At 40.0% G+C, this 24,843-nt stretch overlaps 1 protein-coding gene across 7 annotated transcripts in view; it reads left to right on the forward strand.

The window, feature by feature from the left end:
- The window catches only part of LOC135259150 (voltage-dependent calcium channel subunit alpha-2/delta-1-like), a 125,862-nt gene that overhangs the window by 37,090 nt on the left and 63,929 nt on the right, over positions 1-24,843 (forward strand). For all 7 annotated transcript variants that reach the window (XM_064343145.1, XM_064343146.1, XM_064343148.1 and 4 more), the window contains exons 4-6: positions 11,007-11,066; positions 15,913-15,948; positions 18,379-18,502. In XM_064343145.1, the coding sequence (XP_064199215.1) occupies positions 11,007-11,066; positions 15,913-15,948; positions 18,379-18,502 (220 nt within the window). The remainder of the gene's footprint in view (positions 1-11,006; positions 11,067-15,912; positions 15,949-18,378; positions 18,503-24,843) is intronic.

The following is a 24,843-nucleotide window of genomic DNA, read 5'->3' on the forward strand; positions in this document are numbered from 1 at the left end:
ACATTTTAGTGATTACTACCAACAAGCAGCAAGAACAAATACATAAACAAGATAATAGTTGTTTCTTTTATATCACAGATTTGCTGTTTGTAGCATAGTATGCACAGCTAGCATATTATTCCTATAGCATATATTGGAGTGTGGCATGGCTGTTGTTGTGATGTTTATTCTTGGAATAATAGTCAGTAAATAGTTGATGCTAATAGAGATTACAGTTCTGCATAAAGGCAGGAGCTTAAGAAGCAACAGAGAAAAACAGAAAAAAAACAGTGAGATCCAATGAGATTCGAAGAAGGACCTGCCAGATTGATTGCCAAATTGCTGCAGTAGGAGGGAGGCCATCAATAAATCCTAGCTCAGCTCTGATGTTCCCATTGCTACACAACACCCCACCTCCTACCCTAAAAAAGTAAATCTCTCTCACGGACAGGTGTTTCTCTAAAATTGATGGTATCATTACTGTTTCATTAGTTGCTGTGATGCGACTGGCTCTACGGCTATTTAGGTTACGAAGTGCAGTTCGCGGTTGCGGTCTCTCATTCATCTAGTGCTCTAATTGGATTGCAGCCCCTGGTAGAGGCTAATGAATTCGATGTGCCAGTAGAACTGTACACATTTGGAAACTGTTTCTTGGATTTGGTAGCCAGATCACATTTGGAGAGAAAACACAGCACTTTCCATTCTGAAGTAGCTGCTTGGTCAAATAAATTAAATAAATAAAACTGTTTTCTGACTTAAGGCTCTGTTATGTCCACTATTTGTTTTGTGATATTTGTAAAATTAATTTTGGGGAACTGATTTTTTTTATTTTCTTTTATTTTCCCACAACTCATTTCAGTGAATTGAAAGTGAGATCCAAAAACATGATGCTTTAAAAGTATGAGAAAAAAGCTACATGTGCCTTCATTTGTTGCATACAGTTACACAAGGCATATTGTTTTCAGGTTAATTGGGCAAAACAATGGATATAGAATATGTACAGTATGTTAAAAAAAAAATTCAATAAATACAGTGTATCGTGCATGCTATGGTACATGTATAAATATTGGGCAAGAGTCCATATTGGGCAAAATCTCTGCTAGACAGAATATTGTGTTGCATAATTTGTCCTCTCCCATGGCTGTTAGGATTTGGTGGCTCCTGCAGATGTCTGTGTGGCTGTGGCTCGCTGGTGCTTTAGCGAGGGGATGGACCTGATCGCCAGCTGGTCCTCAGCCCTCCATTTGGTCTTGGAACCCCTAGAGAGTCCTTTAATAAGCGCAAAGACCGGCTCCACCAGCCGCGGGCTGCTGGCTGTGTGACCGTGCCCTGTGGGCCGAGTCCTCTCTTCTGCCACAGCTTGATTTAAATCCTGACTGCCAGGGTGTGTTTCCTATTGCAAAGACGGTGAAATGAAAGTGAGGTCTATTTCCTTTTCCAGATATGCTCAGGAATAGGATTAGCAAAGTCAGCTAAGGATTAGCCATTCTATGATTTATTTCTATGGAATGCTAATGCTAACTTACATACCAAATGAAGTAGACACGATTGTGTTTTTAATAACAAGATTAGCTTGTTCGGGTGTCTAATATAGGATTTAGCTTCCGGTCTCCATTTGATCTTTAAGTAATTTCTGCAGTGCATGACAAGCAAATAGAAGGGTGCATGTGCTTGAGCAGTGGTGGTTTTTATTGTCTTGTGTTTCGGGAAAGCTGATGGAGGAATAAATGCATGCTTGTATGAGCTTGGGAGCGGTGATACATTATGAGTGTGAATGATGACAGCTGTAGTAAACAGCAGTGTAACACTGAGGATAGCCCCCATGGGAGGACTGATTGACAGCCGGCTCGGTCCCTCCCTTCCCGCCTGAGTGAATAGGCAGCAGCAGCCGTAAAATTCACTGGGAGTTCAGACAGGGTGCGAGAAGCATGGGGATGTTTATTCATTTAAGTGTGGTGTTGAAAAATGACACATGACAGGTTTAGGATGTGCACAAACAGCCGAAATATAGCTCTGTTGCAAAAGTATTGTAATATTGATGTTAACATTAATATTGATGAACTCTGTATGCCCAAAATCAAACTGAATTTATTTCATGCATTTTGCTTTCGATTGCATTTTGTGTGTACTAACCAAAAGAAACCATAACCAATAGTTCATATTTTAATATTTATTGCTTTGCTTATTCATGCTTATTCAAAATATTTCATTATGTGTACCTCCTTTAAATACGTAGTCCGTGATTTAATCAATGGCACTTCAGAAACATAATGGGAAATGCTCGCAGGTGGTTTGGTGATAAAAGGGGTTTGTGTCACATCTCTATGAGTGTGTGTGTGTGTGTGTGTGTGTGGCAAATTGATTCACATTGCTGAACATATTTAATCTTCTTTTTGGTCCTTTGCCCAAGTGGTATTAAAATCCCACCTCTTGGTGTTCATCTGGTGAAAAAACGCTGCATTTGAAATGCGGGATTACAGAATTGCCCCCACCACTTCAGATATCTATAGGAAAAGAAATGTATACTAGCATAAATTCTGAATTTATTAGTATTTATGGTCCATATACTGTTTCAGTTTTATTTTCTTGCTGTATATTAAAATCAGCTTATTGTGGAGGAAATCCATAAACACTCATTTACATCAAATCATTTATTCCTGTGAAAAAGCTATCTATTATACAGGTGAGACTCAACCCCTGCAAACAATCATTATATGCTATTTTAAAAGGTCAGCTTTTGTTACTAAGCAGATGAAGTTATTTTTAACCCATTTGAGTTCTTCAGACATATGGGGTTTCCGCTTCTGGCTCCAATTAAAAGTAAATAGGCATTTCTGTCTGCTGTAGGTGTTGATGGTACAGTGACAGCTTAAGTATGGCCAGCTCTGCATGTCAGTCTCCAAGGGGTCTGCTTTGGTCTTCCTCTGAGACTGCAATATATTCTGACAGCTTTTCTGCTGCTGTGTTGGCTGTGGTAGGAGCAGACAACATCACCAATGGAAAGTTCCGCCAGACAAGGAGATGCACAATAACACATTTTTCTTAAGTGTAAGGTTTTGATAGATTGTTTGATGAAGTGTAAATTCCACTCTGTGTGAACGTCTTGCTTGTGTTTTTGTGAACGATTTAATTCTCTGAATAAGTGAAACGTTTGTTGGACAAAGGCTTTTAAAAGGGACAGGGCACATATATTATGGTTTATAAATCAGTTGAGGTAAAAGATATAGCGGTGTAATGGTGATATAGAAGTATTACGTAGTGTAGTGTTTTATGTAGTATTGTAACAGCACATCGCTCCAACATCGCTCAGCAAAGTATAGCAGTTGTCCCACAGTCTGGAAAATAAGCTTATGTGTCCACAGAATCCCCCACTTGCCTCAGTAGAAGGTTAGAATGTAATCTATACCTATTGGTTTGGGTATGTGCAAGAAATTTATAACAGGTAGCATGTGCAGTACACAAAAAAAGTTTCGTTTTGAAAAGGGGCTCAGTTGACTCAAAGGTCCTGTGTGGACATTATTTTTGCCTAGTTTGTTGAAGAAGTGAGTTGTGATTGATTCATAGGAATGTTCCTTGCCACTTATTCCATACATGCTAACTAACGGCCTAAACTTAACCCTTGCCTTACAGTGCATCTCTCATATATAACCACACACATAATAACGCTGCTGATTTCATTCATTTTTCTCTCTAATTTGGAATCAGCAAGTGATCCTCTTAAGTCACTATGCCATTCATGTGTCCACAGCATAGCGCACAGCATGCATACTTCTGATGCATTTATCTGCATATCAGATAAATGCACTATAGGCCACAGTACAGCAGGACATCGCTATCGCCAAGAAGAGAGGTTTATCTCTCCCACTACTGCTGCACTTGAGTAGTCTTAGTTATGTTTACAGTTGTATAAATTTAAAATTGTGGAATATTAAGGATGGTAATTGTTGTAGCTGTATTTTCGAGAAAAACGATGTGCATCCAAAACGTTTTGTCTGTGGCCTTCCATTTTAGTTCCAATAATGTGTGGATGAGTGCTTGAAATGCCTCCTTTCTCATGTGTCCTAGTGTCAGGTATGTAAATATCGCTCATGCTTCCTGTGAGACCCAGAGTGGCTCAAACTATTATGCTTTGGGAGTATCTATTCCCGCCTTTGATCATTGGTTCAATGGGTGGATTAACTCTTAATCTGCTGGGAATGCTCTATAATGATAAACCAATCCACCGTGAGGACGAAACATCTTCTGTTTTCTGTGCCGACATGGCTTTGTTCAGTATGTAGTCTCTGTGCCACAGCAAAAAAATATCAATGAGCTTAATTCGCGACGGCTTTAACATGGAACAGAATGCTGAGCAACAATCTGACCATTCAGGAAATGTACATTCACTGTACTGTGCAGTTTTCATTTCCAATATATGTGATGGATGTCTTTTAGGATGCCTGTGAGAATATTTGTTGTGATTGATGCCCTGTATATATTTAGATCTTTTAAATATATGAATTCAGTGATAGTCTGATACTAGAAATCAGAAAAAAACATGTAATTAGCACTAGTACTGGAACAGAGTGGAATATTGTCCAAAGATATTTAGGTTGAACACCTGACAAGGTAGCTGATGGTGCTATTGGCATATTAAACTTTCCAGCCAAAATAAGATGAATGTCTTAATATGAACGCAGTCACAAAAACATTTGCCGCATTGTCAATTTTGGCAATTGTTGAGTCATTAGGAACTGGTGTGAAAGGTATTTTCTTTCATTTGGAAAGATGATAGATTGCTCCTGCGGTCTCTCATTACATTTATCATCCCATGTAGATTTTGTCTTCACTTGATACACTGGTGATTTCTCGACTCACAGACAAAGAAGGAAGCAACATTAAGATTGTGAATTCGCATCTGTGAATCTGGTAGACCAAAAGACATCCGAGCCTGCGCGCAAAGTGATTTGAATCTTTTTTTTTTTCCTTATTTGGGTTTATTCATGAGCTCCTGTGTCAATGCAATTTTTTTTTTCTTGAGTCCCATGACAGCTCTCTGTAATTTGATTGGCTGTCCAGGTGAGGTGGTGATGAAGAATGAACTCCATCAGTTTGGACAGCGACACGGATCAGCCAGACCTCAGTCCCACTTGTTTTTGTCCGCTGTCCATCATCCTGAGCATCGATGTCAGTCTCCCTGTCTCTCCCGCCAGTCTCACCCCTCCCCTGTACAATATCCCAGACACCCTGCCACAGACCGTTATAGGTCTATTTACAAAAGTCACAGCTAGAGCCGTTCAAATATTAAGGCTGACAATACACACTCCGGCTGCATAATGTGTTGATGTATTCTTTAGTGTTTCCTTAAGAGTGTTGTGGATATATGAAATTGCTTTTTGTTTTTGCTCTTTAGAGAAAATGCTGTATTTTGATTTATCTAAAAGAGTAAGTAATTTTATTGATTCTTTCCCCCCGTTTTTCTCTTTAAAACCACGTCAGGGTTGATATCCAAACCTTGTATGAAAAAAATTGAGGCTGAGAGATTCCAAAAGTTTTGAAATGCTTCACGGTATCCAGAGGGAGGAAAATGCCTGGCAAATGGAAATGAGAGCATTATTTAGATTTTTTTTAAGTCAATGAAGTGGCCGTGGACCAATTTGCTGCAAGCTGTGTTTGGGAGAGCACAATACAAGTGGGGCACTGAGTGCTTGGCAGACTATTTTGAATGGCCTTTAAAGCATTCTCTGAAATCATAATGGAACTATTTGATTAAACCCAAGTGTGGCTATTCAAACCAGTTTGATAAATTGACATAGGGAAGCCTGTGGTAATGTTTTGCTGTGGATAAAATTAACAGGACATGATTTTTACCTCATGATTTTACCTAAAGTAAGTACCTCTGGGAATATAAGAGGAAACTGAACAAGCATAGTATTTCCAGTAATAGTGCCATCACTAGTGTATTCACTGCAAAGCACCCGTGGCTGTACGATGCTACAAGTTCTGACATTTGCACATTGCACAGTCTCAGTGCAGTCCTCTGTGTATTCTGAATTTGAACAGTCCCTGAAATAACAAGGAATACAACAAAAATGTGACATTCATACAATGTTTAGATTTGAAATAGAGAATCCGTAATGGTTCAGCGCATTAATGGCTAACTGGCATGGACAGTCTCAATCTCCAAACAGCCCAATCCAGACTGAACGGGATGTATGCTAACCCTGCGCAGAACTGATAGTGATTCAAACTGCTCTGGATAAGTAAACAGGTAATTATAATATTGGTATGGGCAGGAATGTGTCTATAAATATTTGTCAGGCATTATACATTTCTCTCTTGGATACATACTGTGTTCTAAGAGATGGGGAATGAGTACCACGCCTGTGTAGTAAACAGTCTGGAGTGTGTCTGAGCTGAGCACACTCTCGAACCTAGCCACAAATACCTGTTAATTAAATATGCACATCTGAAGGAAAAGGTGCCTGCGGCTTCAAAGAAGCGTGTGTGACAAGGCAAAGATGTAATGTCACATAACTCCCTTCGCACTGCCATTGTGCTCTCAGTGACAGCGAGAGGAAGGATTTTTAATAACAGCCTCACTTTAATGAGGCACAGCCAGAGGAGTTGTTATGGCAACATCGTGTTTTTTCTTCTTCTGCACAAACACCATGCATATTCGCCTAAGTGGAGAAATTACAGTGGCCAGTCAAGCACAGAGTGATATTTTTAGAGAAGTGGGGAAAATATTTTGATATTAATGTCACGTTGTAAATGTAAACCAAGTTTCAATTTAAATAGACATGTAACACTGCAAAAGAAACTCATCATCCAGCTGAAAACAAATGAAATATTTTACAGGATGTGTTTCTGAATGAAAGACCTCCGTTTTTTTTTTTTGACTCGTTTTGGCCATTGTCCCAGGATTGGAGGGTCCTTGGAAAGCTGTTTACATAGGAGGCATTAAAATACATCCAGTATAAAATGGACAAATGAATAAAATGTATCCCATTCATCTCAGTTATGTACAATTAACGTTGTGTGTGCAAGCTGATCAAAATTAATTACTGTCCGTGGATGATAGATGAGATGAGAGTAATTTCTATGGTCGGCTCTGTGTGGCAATCCAATCACCAATAAGCTAAAACGTATTGCTTAATTGGTCACACACCAAGTTTCTGTTTGCTCCTGCGCAAAAATAATGGAAACGAAATGTTCAGAGACGTGTGAAAATCTAAATGTTAAAAGAAATAAAAATTTGATTTTTTTGAGAAGTTTCATCTTCTCTACTGCACAAAATAACATTTCTTATTATTATTTTGTTTTTCCTGATTTCAGTGAATGATCAATAATTGCCTAATAGAGATGTTAATACTGTGCTTGTTTAGTATCACATTAATACTTGTATACTATGCTTTGGTAATAATGGAAAAAATAATTTAACTGAGAGAAAGAGGGAGAGTGAGTGAGAGAGAGAGTGAGTGAGTGAGTGAGTGCTGGTCAGAGGCTTTGTGGACAGCTGGACCCTGATGTATTTTTAGTAACTCACAGCCCGTACGGCATGGAGGCTGGGACTTTGGTGGGGGGGGGGGGGGGGGATGGGGGATCAGCAAGGCCACAGGTGCCGCACTCAGCAGTAGGGCTGTCTGTCTGTCTCTCAGCAGCTGCCCTGTGTGTAGCTGTGTAGTTCAGGCAGGGGAGAGGTAGGGGGGGTGGGGGGTCCTCACTTCGCTGTCAGGGCTAAAAATAGTGTCAGGCCCTGAATTGCTTGACCCCGCCCTGCTCCTGATGAGAAGGAGCCGACAGGAGTCACTCCGCCCCACGGGGTCTGCGTCCACTCTGTTTATTTAAGGGGAGGATGGCCTGGTGTGACTGGGCCTGGGGGTATGCCTGGAATCTCCACTGTGATGACCCCCAGGCTTCTTCCAGGGCCATGTTACTGAACATCAGAGGCAGCTGTCTGCTGCTACTGTTCAATGCAAAGATATAATAAATTCACTCCCAATAATTCATCTACTGTCATTTTAAACAACAATACTGTTCATGCCTTAATTTATAGTGTGTTGTGGGCATATATCAAATACCTGTATTTATGTCAAGGAATACCGAATTGTAAAGCAAATTAAACAAAGAAACATTTATATTGAGCATGGCTATTTCACATGATATCCTTTATGTCAGGTTTTCATGCAAACTTTGAAATTATCCATGGCATTTTTTAGGATATTTAGGGCAACGGGGACAGGCTCTGTCAGCCTTTACCACACATCTTTAAAACCGTCACTGTGTGCAAACATTCTGCATGTTGTGCCTTGTTATGCTATCTTTGCATACTGAACAGCCGGAGGGCATCTGAAAAACACCTGTAATACAAAAGAGGCTCGACAAATCACTTCGGCATGGAACTTTGTCATCTGTCTTCACACTTTCACCATCACAGTACCAGCATCAGCAGTGGCTACCAAACGACTCCAGGCCTCCGGGCTATGGCTTTATTAGCACTATGTTCTACAGTATATTCCCAAAATGGAAGGAAACCTGGCACTCCAACAATAAAGAATCTACTACATACATTATAAGGCCTTCCTCGGAGTAAGCTCTACGTTGAACATGAGATCATTTTGTCTGATGCTATACTGCAAAAAATATTGAAATTGCATTCCTTTGTAAGGCTAGAAAAATCTTGATCTTTGATCGAGACCCTGGTTATTTGGATTGTAACCATTTCAGTTGATGCTTGTTATTATTTCTGTTTTTTCTCATTTCTTTTTTTATGATCTCTTTTGTGGTTTTATTGTACCTCAGCACCATTGAAAATGAGGATTCCACCCTGAAAGTGTCACCAAGAATGTTAAATAAAATGTTAAAAAAATTAATAAATATGCATTTACCTATGCCAAGGAGGTTGTAATGATGTCCATCCCTCTGTCTGTGTATCTGCTCCTCCATGGCTGACATATCTGGTAATGTAATGGTCAGATTGCCCTGTAATTTGCTATACACACTTGACATTTACATTACAGCACTGTCACACAGAGTGGCATAGTAAGTTGGCATTCAGGACACAAGGTATTAATATTGAGCCTATATAGAAGGTCCCCTCTCCCAGACAGCTTCACAGGGGATAGCCTGAAAAAAAGGAATGCTGTAACACACTGATCTCAGAGCAAAAGACACTGTTTAATGAACAGGGGAGACTGACGTTTCCACTCTGAGGTAGACGTTGTAGACGTCGACACATCAGTCTCCCCTGTTCATTAAACATTGTCTTTTGCTCTGGGCTCATGTGTTCCTTATTCTGGGCTTGTCCCCATGGTGTTTCTCAAGTAAGTCCTTCTCTATAGTTTGACTGCACTAACTGTTGAGCACCTATTTAGTCCTCTTTTATTTAGCTGGCTTGGAGTGCATTGGGCATCTTCCTTTATATAGTACTATTGAACCCTCATGAGAAATGTGGATAATTCTTAAGCTTGTTAACAAGGTATTAAATATCAGAATGCAGATTACCCCTCCTGCTCAAGACGTGACAATCCCAGTGATTATGATTCCCCCTTTTTAATTATTTGAAGTGGTCTCTGCTGAAAAAATTAGTTGATGTTATTGCTAAGATGAAGCCCTTTTCTGGTGTCCTTGACATACACTAAATGACCAAAAGGGGTCTGGACACCCCTTGGTCTGGGAATGCTTTTCATGGTTTGGGCTAGGCCCCTTAGTTCCAGTGAAGGAAAATCTCACTGCTACAGCATGCAATCACATTCTAGACATTTCTGTGCTTTCTGTGTAACAGTCTGGGGAAAGTGCTTTACCTATTTCAGCATGACAATACCCCCGGGCACATGGCGAGGTCCATATAGAAATGGTTTTGCAGAGAATGGTGTGGAAAAACTTGACTGGCCTGCACAGAGCCCTGACCTCAACCCCATCCAACACCTTTTGGCTCAGTTGGAAAGCCAACTGCGAGCTAGGCCTAATCAACCAATCGGTACACAACCTCACTAATGCACTTCTGGCTGAATGGCAGCAAATCCCAGCAGCAATGCTCCAACATCTAGTATAAAGCCTTCCCAGAAGAATGGAGGTTGTTATAGTAGCGAAGGGTGGACCAACTCCATATTAATGCCCATAATTTTTGATGTATCAGTGAGTCAAAGCTGTATCAGTGAGCCATGGCACATGAAATGATACATTCGTGGTGTCAAAAAGACGGAAAATACCTTTTTCATTCTGGTTATATGTGCTGAAATGCTCATCTCTAAATATAGAAAGTATGTCTAATAAGTCATTTAGCCTCCTTCATAGACTCCATATCATGTTAGCATGCGGCCATGGGAATTTGAAGATTATTTACTGTTCCTATTAAATTTCTGCTACATGCATTGCTATACAAGATCACCCATATATTGTTCCAGGATTATCAATTTTGCTTGGATGATCAGCTATTTTTTTCACCAGATGTAATTTGCAGGTGGAGCAGAAGACTCTTGTTTACGGGGAGGAATGTGCAGAAATGAAATTTCACATTTCCCTGGGGAAATTTGTATTACAGGCGATTTCGCAATCAGAAGAGATTAAAAGATATCCCCCATTATGTCGCTATTAACAAAGTCATTAGAGCGAATCTTCAGAGAGGAGTAGGAAAATCTGTATTTGACAGAATTTCACTACTGCCTCGCATATCATGCTGTCCTCATTTCTCTCTTCAGGGTACGTGATTGAGATAAAGCATTTCCTAATGATAATACTAATCTTACATTTCTATTTTGAGTAATAGGCATACCGGCTTAATTCCTGCTCTTCCATCTCCATTGGAGATGGAATAGCACTTCTGATGATGTACTGAAAACTGTGCATGAGTCCTTCCCCTGGGGTTATAAAGTTTAATACCAGCATATAGGTTGATATGCACATGATAAGTGCACACATCAACCGATATGTAGAACTCCTGTACGTAAGGGCCTTTTCATTTGCCATGGAAAATCTCCTAATGGGCAGGTAACATTTACACAATGTTGAAATAATGGTTTTTGTCTATTTCTGTTTTTTTAAAGACTCTGGCAACAGCAGCAGAGGACTTCCAGATGGGGCACCAGTGGAAAAACGAGTTTGCGGTAAGCGGTGGATGCTATTTATTCTCCTCTATTAATATGCTGAAATGTACTTACTGTAACATTGCTAATGGTGTCGGCAAAATAGTCTGACATTTGAGTCATCTTGATATATATAGATGGTATTACTGCAAGGCAATGTACTGACTTGCACATTATCAGACTACCCAAACTTTGTTACCATGGGAATAAATATGTGCTGATTGTACCATGATTAGATTGGAGTGATAAAGCAAATGAGGACTCATTTGTCTGAAGTGCATGTTGCCATTAGGGGATTTAGATTGTATGGCTCTTTTTCTACTTCCAGTGACTCTACTGTAGTTTTTGTAATGGATACCCTCTCCAGAGTTCTTGGTATAAGGGTTTTAGCTGTTCAGCTCCTGCAGTGAGAAATGAGACTGGCAATTAATCAAGAAGCACCAAGCCAGGTCCGCTCTGTGGAAGAACAATCCTATACTTCCACAACTGCAAAAGGCTGTTTACTTATTACAGTGAAATTCTGATGTATTTTTACATAATTATTGAATAATTCCTAAATAATTATTGCATGCTTAGTGGACCCGATTCATGGTTTACTGCATTTAGACTCTGAGGAATTATTATTATTATTATTATTATTATTTTAAATCAAGCTAGCTTACACACGTACAAACTCTCTCACACACACATACACATACACACACAGTTGACACAGAACTGTAGTGTAATGGATTAAATTCTAATGGGAATAAGGACTGAATAATCATGAGAAGTGGGTTTATTTCACAAGTGATGACTTTATATTGTGAAAAAGAAAATGCTCACAATAACCAAAAAACTGTTTGATTGCCACCTCTCACAACACAATGACTCAGTTAATTGTCTATCCTCTTTGCCCAATAGCTAGACTTTACACATTCGGGACAGGTAGCCCTAGTCTTGATGTTTTATGCATATTCATTTGGTTTAGCTATCCTATCTCTAAATTTATGTATGTGGTGATGTGCATTTGATTAAATAATAAGGGCAATATAGCCAAATAATGTATATGCATTCTCTGTGGGATTACAGGGAGACATGTTTGGTGAGGAGCCAGGCTCTGCTTTCTGAAAATTAGGATGTATTACAGATTTTTTTTTGACCCTACTTCTTCTTCTTGGGTCAGTATTTAAAAAGTTCAGAATACTTGGTAGTTGAATCTTAATGTGTTCATCACTAATATGCTGTTTAAATGGCTAGATTGGGATGGAACTGTTTATTAATAGGATATGAAGTACATATCCATACATACTCTCCCTGGTGGAGGAGTGAAAAAGGCCTAAATTACCCAGGAAGCCAGTGGTCTGTTCCAAGTCTCACTTAAATAAAGAGTTAATGCTACATTATTCCTGGATAAAGTCATCCCGTCGAGTTAATTCGTTTTACCTTCTGATGTTTAATAAACAGATTTTGAATCAAGTCCCTATATCAGCAATGATTCAAATATAAAGTTGGGTTGCAACAGATTGCCAGTCTACTTTTCTTTATATTGTGGTGGATAAGTATAAAAACATTCCTAACTGCATATTAAGGATATGAATTGCCTCATTTGAATGTATTCATAAATTGTTTATTAAATTATATTTAGAGATCATAAATGAGAACCCTGAAACTGGACCACCATTAAATACAAAGCAAAAATGTACTGTTTGGCTTCCTTGTGATGGGCTTTTCCATCACTTTTCTCAATACCCCATTCACTTTAATAGAGCATGAGTATAGACCTCAGTTCAGCTTGTAATGGGTTTTCTGTGTTATAAGTTTCTTAATTGATGCAACCTCACACATTTGATTTTGACGAATCTGGTATGAAATAAAAGGTGCTGGAGAGAAATTCATTTCTGCTAGTTTGTGAAGCATGTCGCTCCGCTCACTTTAATGTGATGTTTGATTGCATTGTGATGCTTGGTTAGTTAAGATAATTTTCTCCATAGATGGGTCACCAATGTAAATGGCCTCTACATGCTTTGAAACAAGTCAATATTGCCGGTAGTAGTTGAGACCAATTAAGCCAGAATTAAAACAGATTGATATATCACCTTGTGCCTTAATGTCTGGCTGCCTCTTGGCAATAACCCTTTATATGGAAGATCAAAATGTGAATCAAAATGTGAATGGGAAGGTGACAAATATTTTTATATTTTTGTCTCATTTTTATAGTAGCAAGAAAAGGGCCACTTTTAAAAGATGAGAAATGTGGCCACAAAATATTTTTTGCACCGGAGAATTTTTCTGAGGACACTCTCTTCAGATGCAGAGCAGAGCAGAGCAAATTACACCTCCACGTCCTGATGGCATTTTGGAAGAGGAGGCCCGCAATTCAGTTGAATTTCCCCCATATGCCCTGACCTTAAAAGTTCCTGTTAAGTGTCTATAATCACCTGGGTTATTTGAGCCGTTTTAAGTTTAAATAAGCAAAAACGAAGGCCTCCACTTACCATGACACCTTGTGTTTTACAGACATTTTCTTTTTTTTTCTCTTCTCTTGATAAAAGCTGTTCTAAATGTACAAATACTGTGAGTTATCCCATATTTTTAAGCTTATCTTTGGGGCTATACTTCTATGCTCTATGTTGCTGTTTAGATGAACAGCAAGTGGGTTAGTTGTAAAACCTGGTTGGTTTTCAGGCTGTGATGAAGTTAGCCTATGTGTTTACGCATTCTGCTTGTAACTGAATCTCCTTGGCTTAGTTTTGCTATGGTCCTGCTGCGGTTGCATTATTAAAAACCTGATCGGTAAATATAGTATCCAGGGGGCATGCATCTAAGGTAGACATTTGTGTGGCCTATTTCTGGACGTACCACATGAGTGCCATCCAGGTTATTTATTGTTCAGCCTGTCATGTGCTCTTGAAAAGAGACTCGGAGACTCCAGAGGATAGTCCGGCTTATTGGGGTTTTTGCAGTCCTTATCATTAGGGTCTCTGAGGAAATCTGGTCTTTTTACTGTGCTGGCATTACAGTCTGTGGCATCTCAAAGATCAAAGTCTTTGTGGGAAAGCATTCTTTCCCTTCCTTTGTGCAGTTGTGCAGACTTTGGTCCGTTCAAGCCAGCTTCTGGATTTCCACCAGCGTAACCCTGGGTGAACTTGGCCTGTGTCCTCGACACACTCTTAATAGCCTTTAAGAGCGCGGGCAATGTATTAAATTTCACCGCCCACACGCGCCACATGTCTGTGAGGAGGTCAAGCTGCCCCCTTCCCAACCGCCCACCTACCCCTCAAGCTCCCCTCCCAATCTCATACCATGAATGTCTGGTCAACAGGCTTGTGGCACAGGGTGGAGCTTCCACTCCCAGGCACACTGTCGTTTGTCAGTTTTAATGACTCCATCTGTGGAGCAAGCCATTTCCTGGCCTTGTCTCTAATGAGCTTGTGCACTTCTTACAGCCCTGGCTAACAACCATCTACCACCATCTCAAAAGTATGATGGCACTGCCAGGAGGTAGCAGATAAGTAATATGCCTGGAATACCCCTGTGGCCATTATCAAGCATGATCGTTTTCCTCGTGGCTCAAATTTACAATTCATACAAGTCAGCATTTGGAGGGAATTAGCTATGGGTTCTTCCTTTTTTTCTCAAACCAAGGGTAAAATTCCTAGAAATTATTCAAATGCCCTTAAAATGTAATTATTTCAATGCCCTTAAAATGTCCAAATTTGGACTGCTTGTTGGATTGTCCTGTTTAAGGCACTGTTCTAGTGCTTGCTTGAGCCCCATGGTCTCTATAAAATCTTGCCGTAGCAAGCAGCCCAGCTAGAAAATGCAGAATTGGTTCTAGCATCGCAAAGTGATGGGAGGGTTTTAACTAGCAGAGCTGTTCATGTCTCGCTGTGTGCCTTCTCTGGTTGATTGAGCACCTGCAAGTTTCCCTGTTGACCTGAACAGAAAGCATCTTCCCCAGCTATTGTCTGTGTTACCCTTGCAAACAGCGCTGAGATAAGAAGCAACGGTTGTCATCATGTGCTTTGGAGTAAAGCAAATTCTTGTCTGCTCTCCCTCAGATCTACAGTTCTGATTTTAAAAAATGATTGGGCATTCCATATTTGGGAGAAAAAAGCTTTTTTTTCATATCCTTAATTTTCTAACTATTTAAATTTTACTCTTTTCATCTCAGGTGTTGACATGTATACTGTTTTTCCAGCTATATTGGGCTATTAAATGTATATTGTGCAACCAAACTAAGTCATGGCCCACATTTCATGTGATGTCCTCATTTGGAAAGCAGATAGAAATGGTGCAGGTGTGTATAACATCACTTAGACTGCGTTAATTGGCCATCGTTTACAGGTGTAGCTCACATTAGCCAGGACCCAGGTGCCCTTGTGTTTGTGGTAATGTGATACTGCAGAGCTGGAGCAGCAGGACTGGTGGGATATGCAGTGATCCGTCACCGGGTCTCCAGGGCCTCCATATGTCAGAGCCTCAGCGCGCTTGTTAGCACCTTACCCGCGCTCACTGTGACAGCACGCTCCCAGTGTGGGAGGACTGTGCTTTTGACAAAGGCCCCTTGTTTTAAATATGTGAGCATTCTCCCCCAAATTCGCTGGTTTCACACCCAGGGAACGGTTTGGTTGGATATTGCAGAACAAAGCATTTTTCATTCAGCTTCTTCAGGCCAATTCATTTAGCTTGTCCAATAAAAGTCATTCTGTGCCTTTTTTAAACGACTTAACTTACCTGACCATATACAATTATTTACAAACTGCATTTATTGAAGAATCACTTTGTTGCAAAGTAATAATTATTCAAAGAGCCTTTTGCCCGTAGAGGAGGTTTAGCCTGTATGATGCCAGTATACTAATTAATCTTGTATCTGTCCTTGCAGGATGATGAAATTGTGTATTACAACTCAAAGGACAAGGTAAGCAAAAGGAAGCCAATTATATGTCATATTACGGTTTTTATTATGATGGAATTTACAGTTGTTCTATTAACTGTGGAACTGTGGCACAGTTATAATCAGGTCAGTATTAAAGACCAGTGATCACCTGTTACGAGTGTGAAACATTGTGGGCCAGGGGTATGAATACACTCTGTGGAGCTTCACCATTTCACTCCCAGACAGTCATTTCAACCAGTTGTAGCAAGAAGAAGTAGAAGTTCACACTTATTCATCAGCCTCTAATTGGGGCCTGCCTGCAGAACCGTGTGCTATGTGACTTGCACCTCTAATTGACACATGAGATTGGTTAGCTGGGGAGGGTTTCCGTCCATTCACATGAAGGATGCAGGAGCAATGGCCCGTGTCACACCATCTCTGACTATTCCCCTGATGTAGAATTACATGTTTGCATGTATACACGAACACACATACGCTGCATTAGAATTGCATTATTGAATTGCACTTCAAATCGCTAATCCACTCGAGCGGAGTTGCATGGAAATGCACAGGAAATGGGGTTAAAAAAACATCTGAAAGCAAAGTTTCCAATTCTGAGTTCAGCGTGACTTTTCCATCTAGTAGTTCATCAGTTTTTGCGGCTTGAAAAATTATTTCTCATCCATTGATGTCTGCTTATAATTCTTGCACTAGATTACCTGCCACCACTTACACAGAGGTAGAAGATCATATACAAAGCAATGGAATATACAGTTAAAACTACTTGAGTCTGTTTTTTTTCTAATATTCTAATGTTCTTATTAGTGGGTAAATTTGTGGACTTAATTCAGGGTCTTCAGGCTCTGTCTTCCAGTCTCAGTTATTGATGGGGACACTTGTTGGGCAGCAGAGGCTGCCAGGTAACAGAGAGGTACTCTTCACTGTCAGAATCTGTCATTAGTGAGAGTCTGCAGGCCTGACTGTCAGAAATGGGCCCTTCACACAAGGTCCTTCTGTCCATATTTCAGAAGTAGTTTCTGTGCTTGACATAGCTGTGGCACTGGGCCTTCTGAAAGGGTTTCCATCCTGCCCTTTGTTGAATTTTGTTTCTTTTAAGGACTCACTTAAATTTAAGTGTGATTAACTCTTGATTAAGATTGCAATCAATTATAATAAATGCAATTAAACTGAAATCTAGCCACACTCACAAGCACCAACACACACCGTTATTGTGTGAAACAGATAATGTTTGAGTCTAATTAATTTTAAAAACTTTTTTCAAATGTGACTGGAGTATGTGATTAGGCAGATATCTCTTGAGTTTTGACTGGCTTTTTATGAGGAAATGAATGGAAGTGCTGAGCTCCACTGTAGATTCTCCTGAGTTTAAATTAACTAATGCAAATATATGATCAGTCCTTCCCATGTGACTTTGTTTCTTCTGGCTTCGAATTTTGATTGCAGTTTGTTAAAGGCCTTGAGAAACCGAGTCCAATTCATTCTGGGAAGAGATCACGCGTTCTGTTGTATTGCACTGTGTTGCCTCTACTGCTTAAGTGCTTTCGGTGTCCCATAGCTGCTCTTCTGTCTGATGGAGGTGAGAGGGAGGATCAGTGTCTAATTCCACCCCACAAATCCCTGATATATTCAACTGCTTGAGTTCCCTGCATGCAAATTTCAGGTTTGTTATAGCTGACTGGCTCAGGACTGCTTCTATTTGTCAGTGGAGCTGTCTGAAGAATTGTGCTTGTACCAGTCATAACAATGAGCGGACATCTTACAGCTCGCCACTCTTTTCGGGTTCTCTTTCGGCGCATGTTGGAAAAATTCAGACGCAGAATTTCGAAAATTCTTATCTGCAGAATTTATTGTGAAACTGTATCAATTAGTCCAGCTGAGCAGAAGTCTTCTCACTCTCTCATTTGTTGGTGATATTCACATTGAGACCCTATTATTTTACTGCCACACTGGAGCCTGGCAAGCTAGCTTCCAGACCGTGTGTTATTCTGCGGGCTGTTCAATTCTCATCATTGCCTTCACCTCCAGTAACCTCACCGCACCCAGCTCTGCATTCACCCGGTTGGAGTAATTTAGCTGTAAGTCATAAGATGGTGGAGCGCCATGTTAAGTACATCAGGGCTTGCGCTGTTGCAGAGTTCAGAGCTTCTCAGCCACTGCCTCATTTGTATGTTAATGTGTGAGTTTGTTTTCCCAACGCCTGATTGAAAAAAAGTCTTGCGGCATATCCAAATTCATCGTTTAATTTATTCCCTTATGTAGTAATAATGGGTCATGAGGAATGTCATTATAAAACATTTAATTATCACCAACATTAATAATTCATGGGGGAAATTGTCAATTAAAATTTTTTTAATTCAAAAACTAGTGCCTGTTTAGATGGAATGAAATCATGCTCAATTTAACTGAATTGCACACGACTGGCATCCAACACCTTACTGCTCTAACCTGCAGCTCAATGAAACAGATGGCCGGAAGAACCGGATCACTCCATTTTTTAAGGAGGACCCAGCCTTTAGGCGCCAAATATCATACAACCACACAGCCGTCCACATCCCCACAGACATCTACGAGGGCTGTAAGTATGCATTTAACTGTCACTTATTATGTCAAGCCAGGGCTGGCACTGTCTGTTGAGAAAGAGTGAACAAAGTGACTTTTAAGACCTTTAGTTATGATTTAAATGTATATTTCGTGTTTGAACTATTTTTCCACTACAAGAATGTGACAAAACCATTGGTAGATCTGCGAATGACATGCAAGCACTTTCCGTAGAACCCTTTGATAGTTTCAGAACCTCTGTTCTGCCCATGTCTGCACCAGCTAGTGGCTTCTTACATTCATATTTTATAAAGTACCACACATAAAATGTGTTTGACTCAAATAAGGTTAAATATTATTGTACTTATTTAATATAATTTCAAACAAGGGTTCTTTCTCAAACCAAATCTGTGACTTGGTTGCAAGTTCTTGTTCTGCACACATGCTGTGAGCATATCAAGGCAAGTCTAGAAGACAGTCTACTGTTAACAGAACACACTGTACCGCTGAAAGTGTGAGTCAAAGTGTGAAGCCTAAATACAGACTTCTACCCCAGGATGGGTGCATTATGTGTCATCAGCTGAAGGAGCTTGATGCCAACCTCTGTTCATTTGTGTGCGCACACTTTTCCAGTGCTATGACAACAAATCAAATGGTAGGATGGTTATTAACATTCTGGAACACTGCTATATCTAATGCTCTGGGGGGTCTTTACAGGGTAAGTACCACTTCTAACAATGATAGAAAAGCACACCGTAAGCCATAGGGATTACAGAGTAAGTAAAGGACAAAATCATGTGCTGGAGTCGTGTTTGGGATATTATAATAGGTGAACTGCTACCATTGATAATTTAGGAAGCTTGTTCTTTTTATTATGGGGTGTAAGGGAACTGAGCAGATGTTAGAATTACAATATATGATGCATTTTCTGATTAATATATTGTTGGTGGAAATGCAGGTACCGTAAAACTAATGAAGATTGGTCTGAAATTGTTCTTTAGCGCTGGATGCTACTATTGATTGGATGATACCACCAGTGGGAGTGGTTTAGATTTGTTTCTGGGTCCCATGTTCATTTTAGCCATGGTGGTACATTTCATTTACAGTGCCGTTGTTTGGTCACGATACTGAGGAAACTGAAGTGAAAACCTTCACAGATGGATTGAGGGTGGTGATTGGTTTAGCCAAAACAAAAAAAAAATTGTCTTCTACAGAAACAAAAGAGACTTCGAATATCTTGCTACAGAAGCGAATATGCCCTTCTTTTTGTTTTAGCTGTGCAGAACATACACCCTGTACATTTCTATGAATTACTGAGAATTATTCTCTAAATAGTAATTGCATGTTTATATTTGGCATGATATTGTTTTTGAAGGTCCAAATTTGAAAGATAAAACATACATTTCATATATTTTGAAGGAAAAAAAATATTATTGTCTCATTTTGCTTTAGCATGGATAATTTATTCTGGAGATCATGTATGCTATTTTCTTTGCTTTGACAGTGTGTAGAAATAAGATTTCTGTAATTTTGTGTCACTTCAGTCATTTGAAAAAGGCAATTAAATGTTAGGAAAGTCCTTTTAAGAAATAAGAGAAGAGGAGCCCTTTCACAAAAGTATGTTCAATTGGCCAGTATTTATTGGCAAAGTTTGTTACACTTAGTTTGAAAGGTCAGTAAAAGAGACCTTCAGTCGAACAAATTATTAGCAGCTTTAAAGGGCTTTCAGCATTTCCACCTCCTCACAGCATGCTGATTAAAATCTGAATTAGCCAAGTTCTGTCCCACCATTTCTTTCAAGTCATTACAGCTTAATAGAGCTGTACCTTCCCTTCAGCTAGCATTTGTCAGACAGCGGAGTCCAATTATTTCACCTGTAGTTGCGAGACAGAATTGTGAGACAGCATTAGCGGTCTCTCTTGTGCAGCGATGAGCTAGTCATTAGCTGGAGGAAAAGTTCCAAACAAGCTTTTCAAATGGCGACGGAGAGAATGGCTGCTTTTAACAAAATGTTTAAGGGAGGAGAGGTGGAGGTCTGGCATTGAGCTAGAAATGAGGCCCTAGCCCGCCTAAGCCTGACATCTTCGCAGCCCAATCTGAACCACCCCGACAAGCTTTAGCCAGATTTTGAGCCCGAACCCGGTAGAGCCCAGTCACTGAAATAACAAGCCAACAAGGCCATACGGCTCAATAGAAAATAACACAGTTGTTCCGCATGGCAAGGGAAGCTGCTAGTGAAGGTGCTTGTAATTGCGGAACAGGGGGAGCAACCACCAGCTATTAACGCGTGGCAAAAATGGCACAAAGCAAAGCTTCTAGTTTTTGTAGTGTACTGCCATTATGCTCAACTAGCAAATTAAAACAACTATATTTGAACCGTCAAACTTATTTTTCCTACTGGTAAACGTTACATTAATACGATTATCACTCCTGTGCTGCTTTAATTTGCTAGTTGTGCATAACAGTTCTCTACAAAAACTGGAAGCTTTGTGCCATTGTTGTCAATGATGAACAGCTGGCAGAAGTGTTGCTACGCTAGTATTTCTAAACTTGTGGGTGGGCAACGGGCCCATGCCTGATCTGACCCGATGCCACAGAGCTAAAAACAGGCCAGATACCCAGCCCGATTACAGAATACCTTTAGGCCTGTTGGGTTTGGGGCAGGATGCAGACATAGTTATGAACATATGAACATAGTTTCTTGGTAGTTTCAATTTCAGGCTATAGAGGAATACCTGCTGTTGGTAGATGGACCTGTCTAATCAAATGCGACTCAAATACTGGTTACAGACTCTGCAAAGTAATGCATTTCAGTGCTGTATCTGATTACTTTTCCAGTAAACCTCTTGAGTTGCATCATATCCTGTTTATCGTGTGTACAGATGTTTTAGTTTGGCTTGTGAGAAGAGAAAATTCAGAATGTACCATCAATTTTAACAACATCTTTTTTATTTTTGCCTTTACTGTGTTTTGTCATTTACAATAACCATAGGGAAATATTCAGCGAGCAGAAAATAAAAATATGCCGGATATAAGAAGTGTATGTATCCTTGTTTAGTGGAAGAAGCATTAGGTGAATTTCCCAGGTGTATTAAATGGTAATATTGGTTAATGAGTGCATTGTATTACCCTAAAAAATAAGTCTCTGTGAAATATAATTAATTCCAATGTACTGTGCTGCATTAAAAAGCTGGTGAAGATACTTGCTGAAGCTGTCAAACCAAATGGTTAGTGTATTGATTGACTAAAGTCAACACTACAGAGAGTTTGAAGAGAAGGCCCTTCAAATCCTCAGTCTAAATTTGGGGCACCTCAGCCATTTATCATTGCTCCTCCCAGCCAATATCACCTGAAGTACCTTCTGTTTCCTTCTCCTTCATGCCCGCCAGGCCAGCCGATCACAGAGCTCATCGCCTCATTTGATTTACGCATTCAGGCATGCTGCTGGGCACTGCTGTTTTTAATTCAAGGCTGCAGGCGCTCAGAGTCTGACACTAGAGGGGCGCTACCACCTGTTGTGGCTCTGTGCTGTTTAGGTGGGGGGGGGGGGGGTTGTTGGCAACATTGTCCTTATGTTCCTTACGGCCGTATGTAAATGGAAAAAATATCTGTAAATGAATGTTGCAAATTTTACTCAAATAGGCTGTAGCAAAATAACCCCATGACATTGCCTGTGTGAGCCGTGGTGCATGTAATTATGTGCTGCGCGTTCCTTTTCAGATAGCAAAACAAATTCATTGAGTTTGTGGTGAGAGAGTGTCTCTCACTCAGGGAGCTGTAATGATGACCATGTCAAGAATTCACAGTTTTGGCATGCTGCATGCCAACTGTGCTTCCGTCTGGACCTTCAATGAGTGTGGTCTCTTCTCTCTTGACCTTTGCTCATTGATACACACTTTTGCTGTCAGACCCTTTTTCTGATTAAGTGAAATTCATCATCCATATTGTACCTAGGCAGCATTGACAGCTTTTCCTAGGCTGTCTGCAGTTACCTCTCATCTTGAGAAATCAGTCTATGCCTCTGAGTCATTATACAGAGGTTGCAACATGCTTGCACTGGTGCATTACCAAAGCTTGACCGATTCAGTACATATTGTCCTGAAAGTTTATTCACACTTTCTTTATAGTTGCAAGATTCAAATATTATAAAAATGAGTAATTATCCAAAAACACTGCTTAAAGTGTGTTAGCTGGAATGCCTCCCTGAATACATTTGTGAAAGTGTAAAGGCAAAGCTAAGAACAAAAGGAGGAAAGGGCCATGTATTGTACCGAAGTGACTTTTTAATCTCTTTGTATTTCCACTGAGGGAACGACACTTCAACCTCCAAGTTATCACTGAGGAATAGTATGCATGAAACAAGAGGCAATTAGGCCTGTTGTCATTACATAAACCATGTTAAGCATATTAGCATTTTCTGCGTGCCATTTTCACTGTTTCTCCATTTCACTGCATGTTTGCAGTCCTGTAGATGTCCTTGCATGCCATTATTCAGAATTAGACCTTGGTGATGCTGCTTAGATTAAATATGAAATAAAAAATTCTGAATGCTCGGGGCAAACAGTGACGTTCAGATGAATTGCTGGGAGCTGTGCTGTTTCTCTAAAATTGTTCCAATCTGACCCTGTTTTGGCCCCCCTCTCCCCACATGCAGCCCCGAAATATTATCATTTGCCTAAACTGGTTGTTTGTGAAGACAGTTCACATGCAGCTCCCTCCATCTGAGATCTTTGAAGTGAGATGAAGGGTGGTGAATGAGAACAGGCTTTAATCGGAAGCTTCAATTAACAGGTTTTTGTTGTCTTGCTTTGAATTTCCGCTGAACTGATTTATTTTAGAACAGTGGCAAAGCTCTGTGTTCTTCTAAGTGTGAATGAAAAGCTGACTGAAATGCATTTCTAAATGTGGCACTGTGAGGGATTACCATGTAAGAGAGAGAGAGGAGGGCCTTTGGGGCCAACATTTATACACTGCTCAGGGCTCGGACCCTTTTGTACTGTAAAACTTCTGATGAATATGCTACGGGAGCCAGTCCTCTATTGTTTAATGTTCACTGCAAGGCTGCAGTGGGGACCAGCGGTTAAGCATATAGATTGAATTCAAGTCCTGGGTGCGTAGGTAGCACTGAGAAAGTTGCTTTACCGGAATAACTTGAATCATGTGAAATATTGAACTGTGAAAAAAGGATAATGTGCAGACATAAGTTGTGTAAGTCACCCAGTATAAGGTTACCTTCCTTCAGGAGAATGTGAAATGTGTACTAGGTTTTTAAGGAACATTTATTAAGAGTATTTGATGATGACATAGAAAGATTGCATTGAGGACATGCAGCAGCGTAAGCAAAGTTCTAAAAAATAAATTGCTAAATTGTTTGTGGTCTCAGTGCAGCTAGCATTGTCATGAATTGCATGACCTGTAGAAATGTGTCTCTGATGTATTTTATGTATTTTTATTTCTTTTACATTAGTCTGTGTGTGCGTGTTGCTAAAATTGGTGGTAAGAACACCACCATTCATTGGCTTCAGACATACATATTGCAGTGGCTTACATACTGTTCCACTGTGACCCATGCAAACACATGGTATATTTTTCAGTAACCATAGACTTCTTTGAAGTCAATGTTTATGTTTAAAGAAATGTACAGGCAACATTCATGTCATGAACACAAGTGGGGCTTTACCATCGAGGGAAAAACATTAGCATCTTTGTCATCCAGAATCATCAGGATTATTAGAGTGCGAAATCAAAGAATGAACTCTCTGCATTTGTAATGAAGGGATCGGCTTTCTTTTAATGAAGGGGGTAATTACGACTCCTGAGATATGTAAGGAGCTTTCCTCATCCCCAAATGACTGAGCTATAATCTACTGGCAAGAAAAAAGACGTAGTCTAAGAAATTAACGTATAATAGAATCATGAAAACAAGAGTCAGTCCTTCCCTTCCCTGAATCAAATTTGTGTTGGGCTTTGTGCTGCTAATGGGATGAGGGTTGTGCCTGGAGCCAGAATATTTCTGTTCATCTCGCTTCTCGTCCTGTTGCTTAGCACGGCGTGTGTCTGTATTACTCATCCTCTGCATTGGGAAGACGGCGCATTAATTCAATTCTAATCAACTGCTGTTGTCACTGTCACCACGGTAACGGAATTGAATCGCATTGGCCATGTGCGCGACTCAAAGGTGGTAACCTAATTATTGGATTTCGCCTGGAGAGGGAAGTGTCCTTGTGTTTCATTGCCTCAGGATTGCTTTATCTTGCTCTTCTCCAATAAAGAATACTAATATAATAAAAGTGACAAATAGAAGACAGTGGCTTTCTATCCTCCTTCACTGATCTAAATTGGCCCTAATTAGTTTAGACCTACTAATTCATTATGTGT

This window comes from Anguilla rostrata, chromosome 7 (assembly GCF_018555375.3).
Source record: "Anguilla rostrata isolate EN2019 chromosome 7, ASM1855537v3, whole genome shotgun sequence".
Lineage (NCBI taxonomy): Eukaryota > Metazoa > Chordata > Actinopteri > Anguilliformes > Anguillidae > Anguilla > Anguilla rostrata.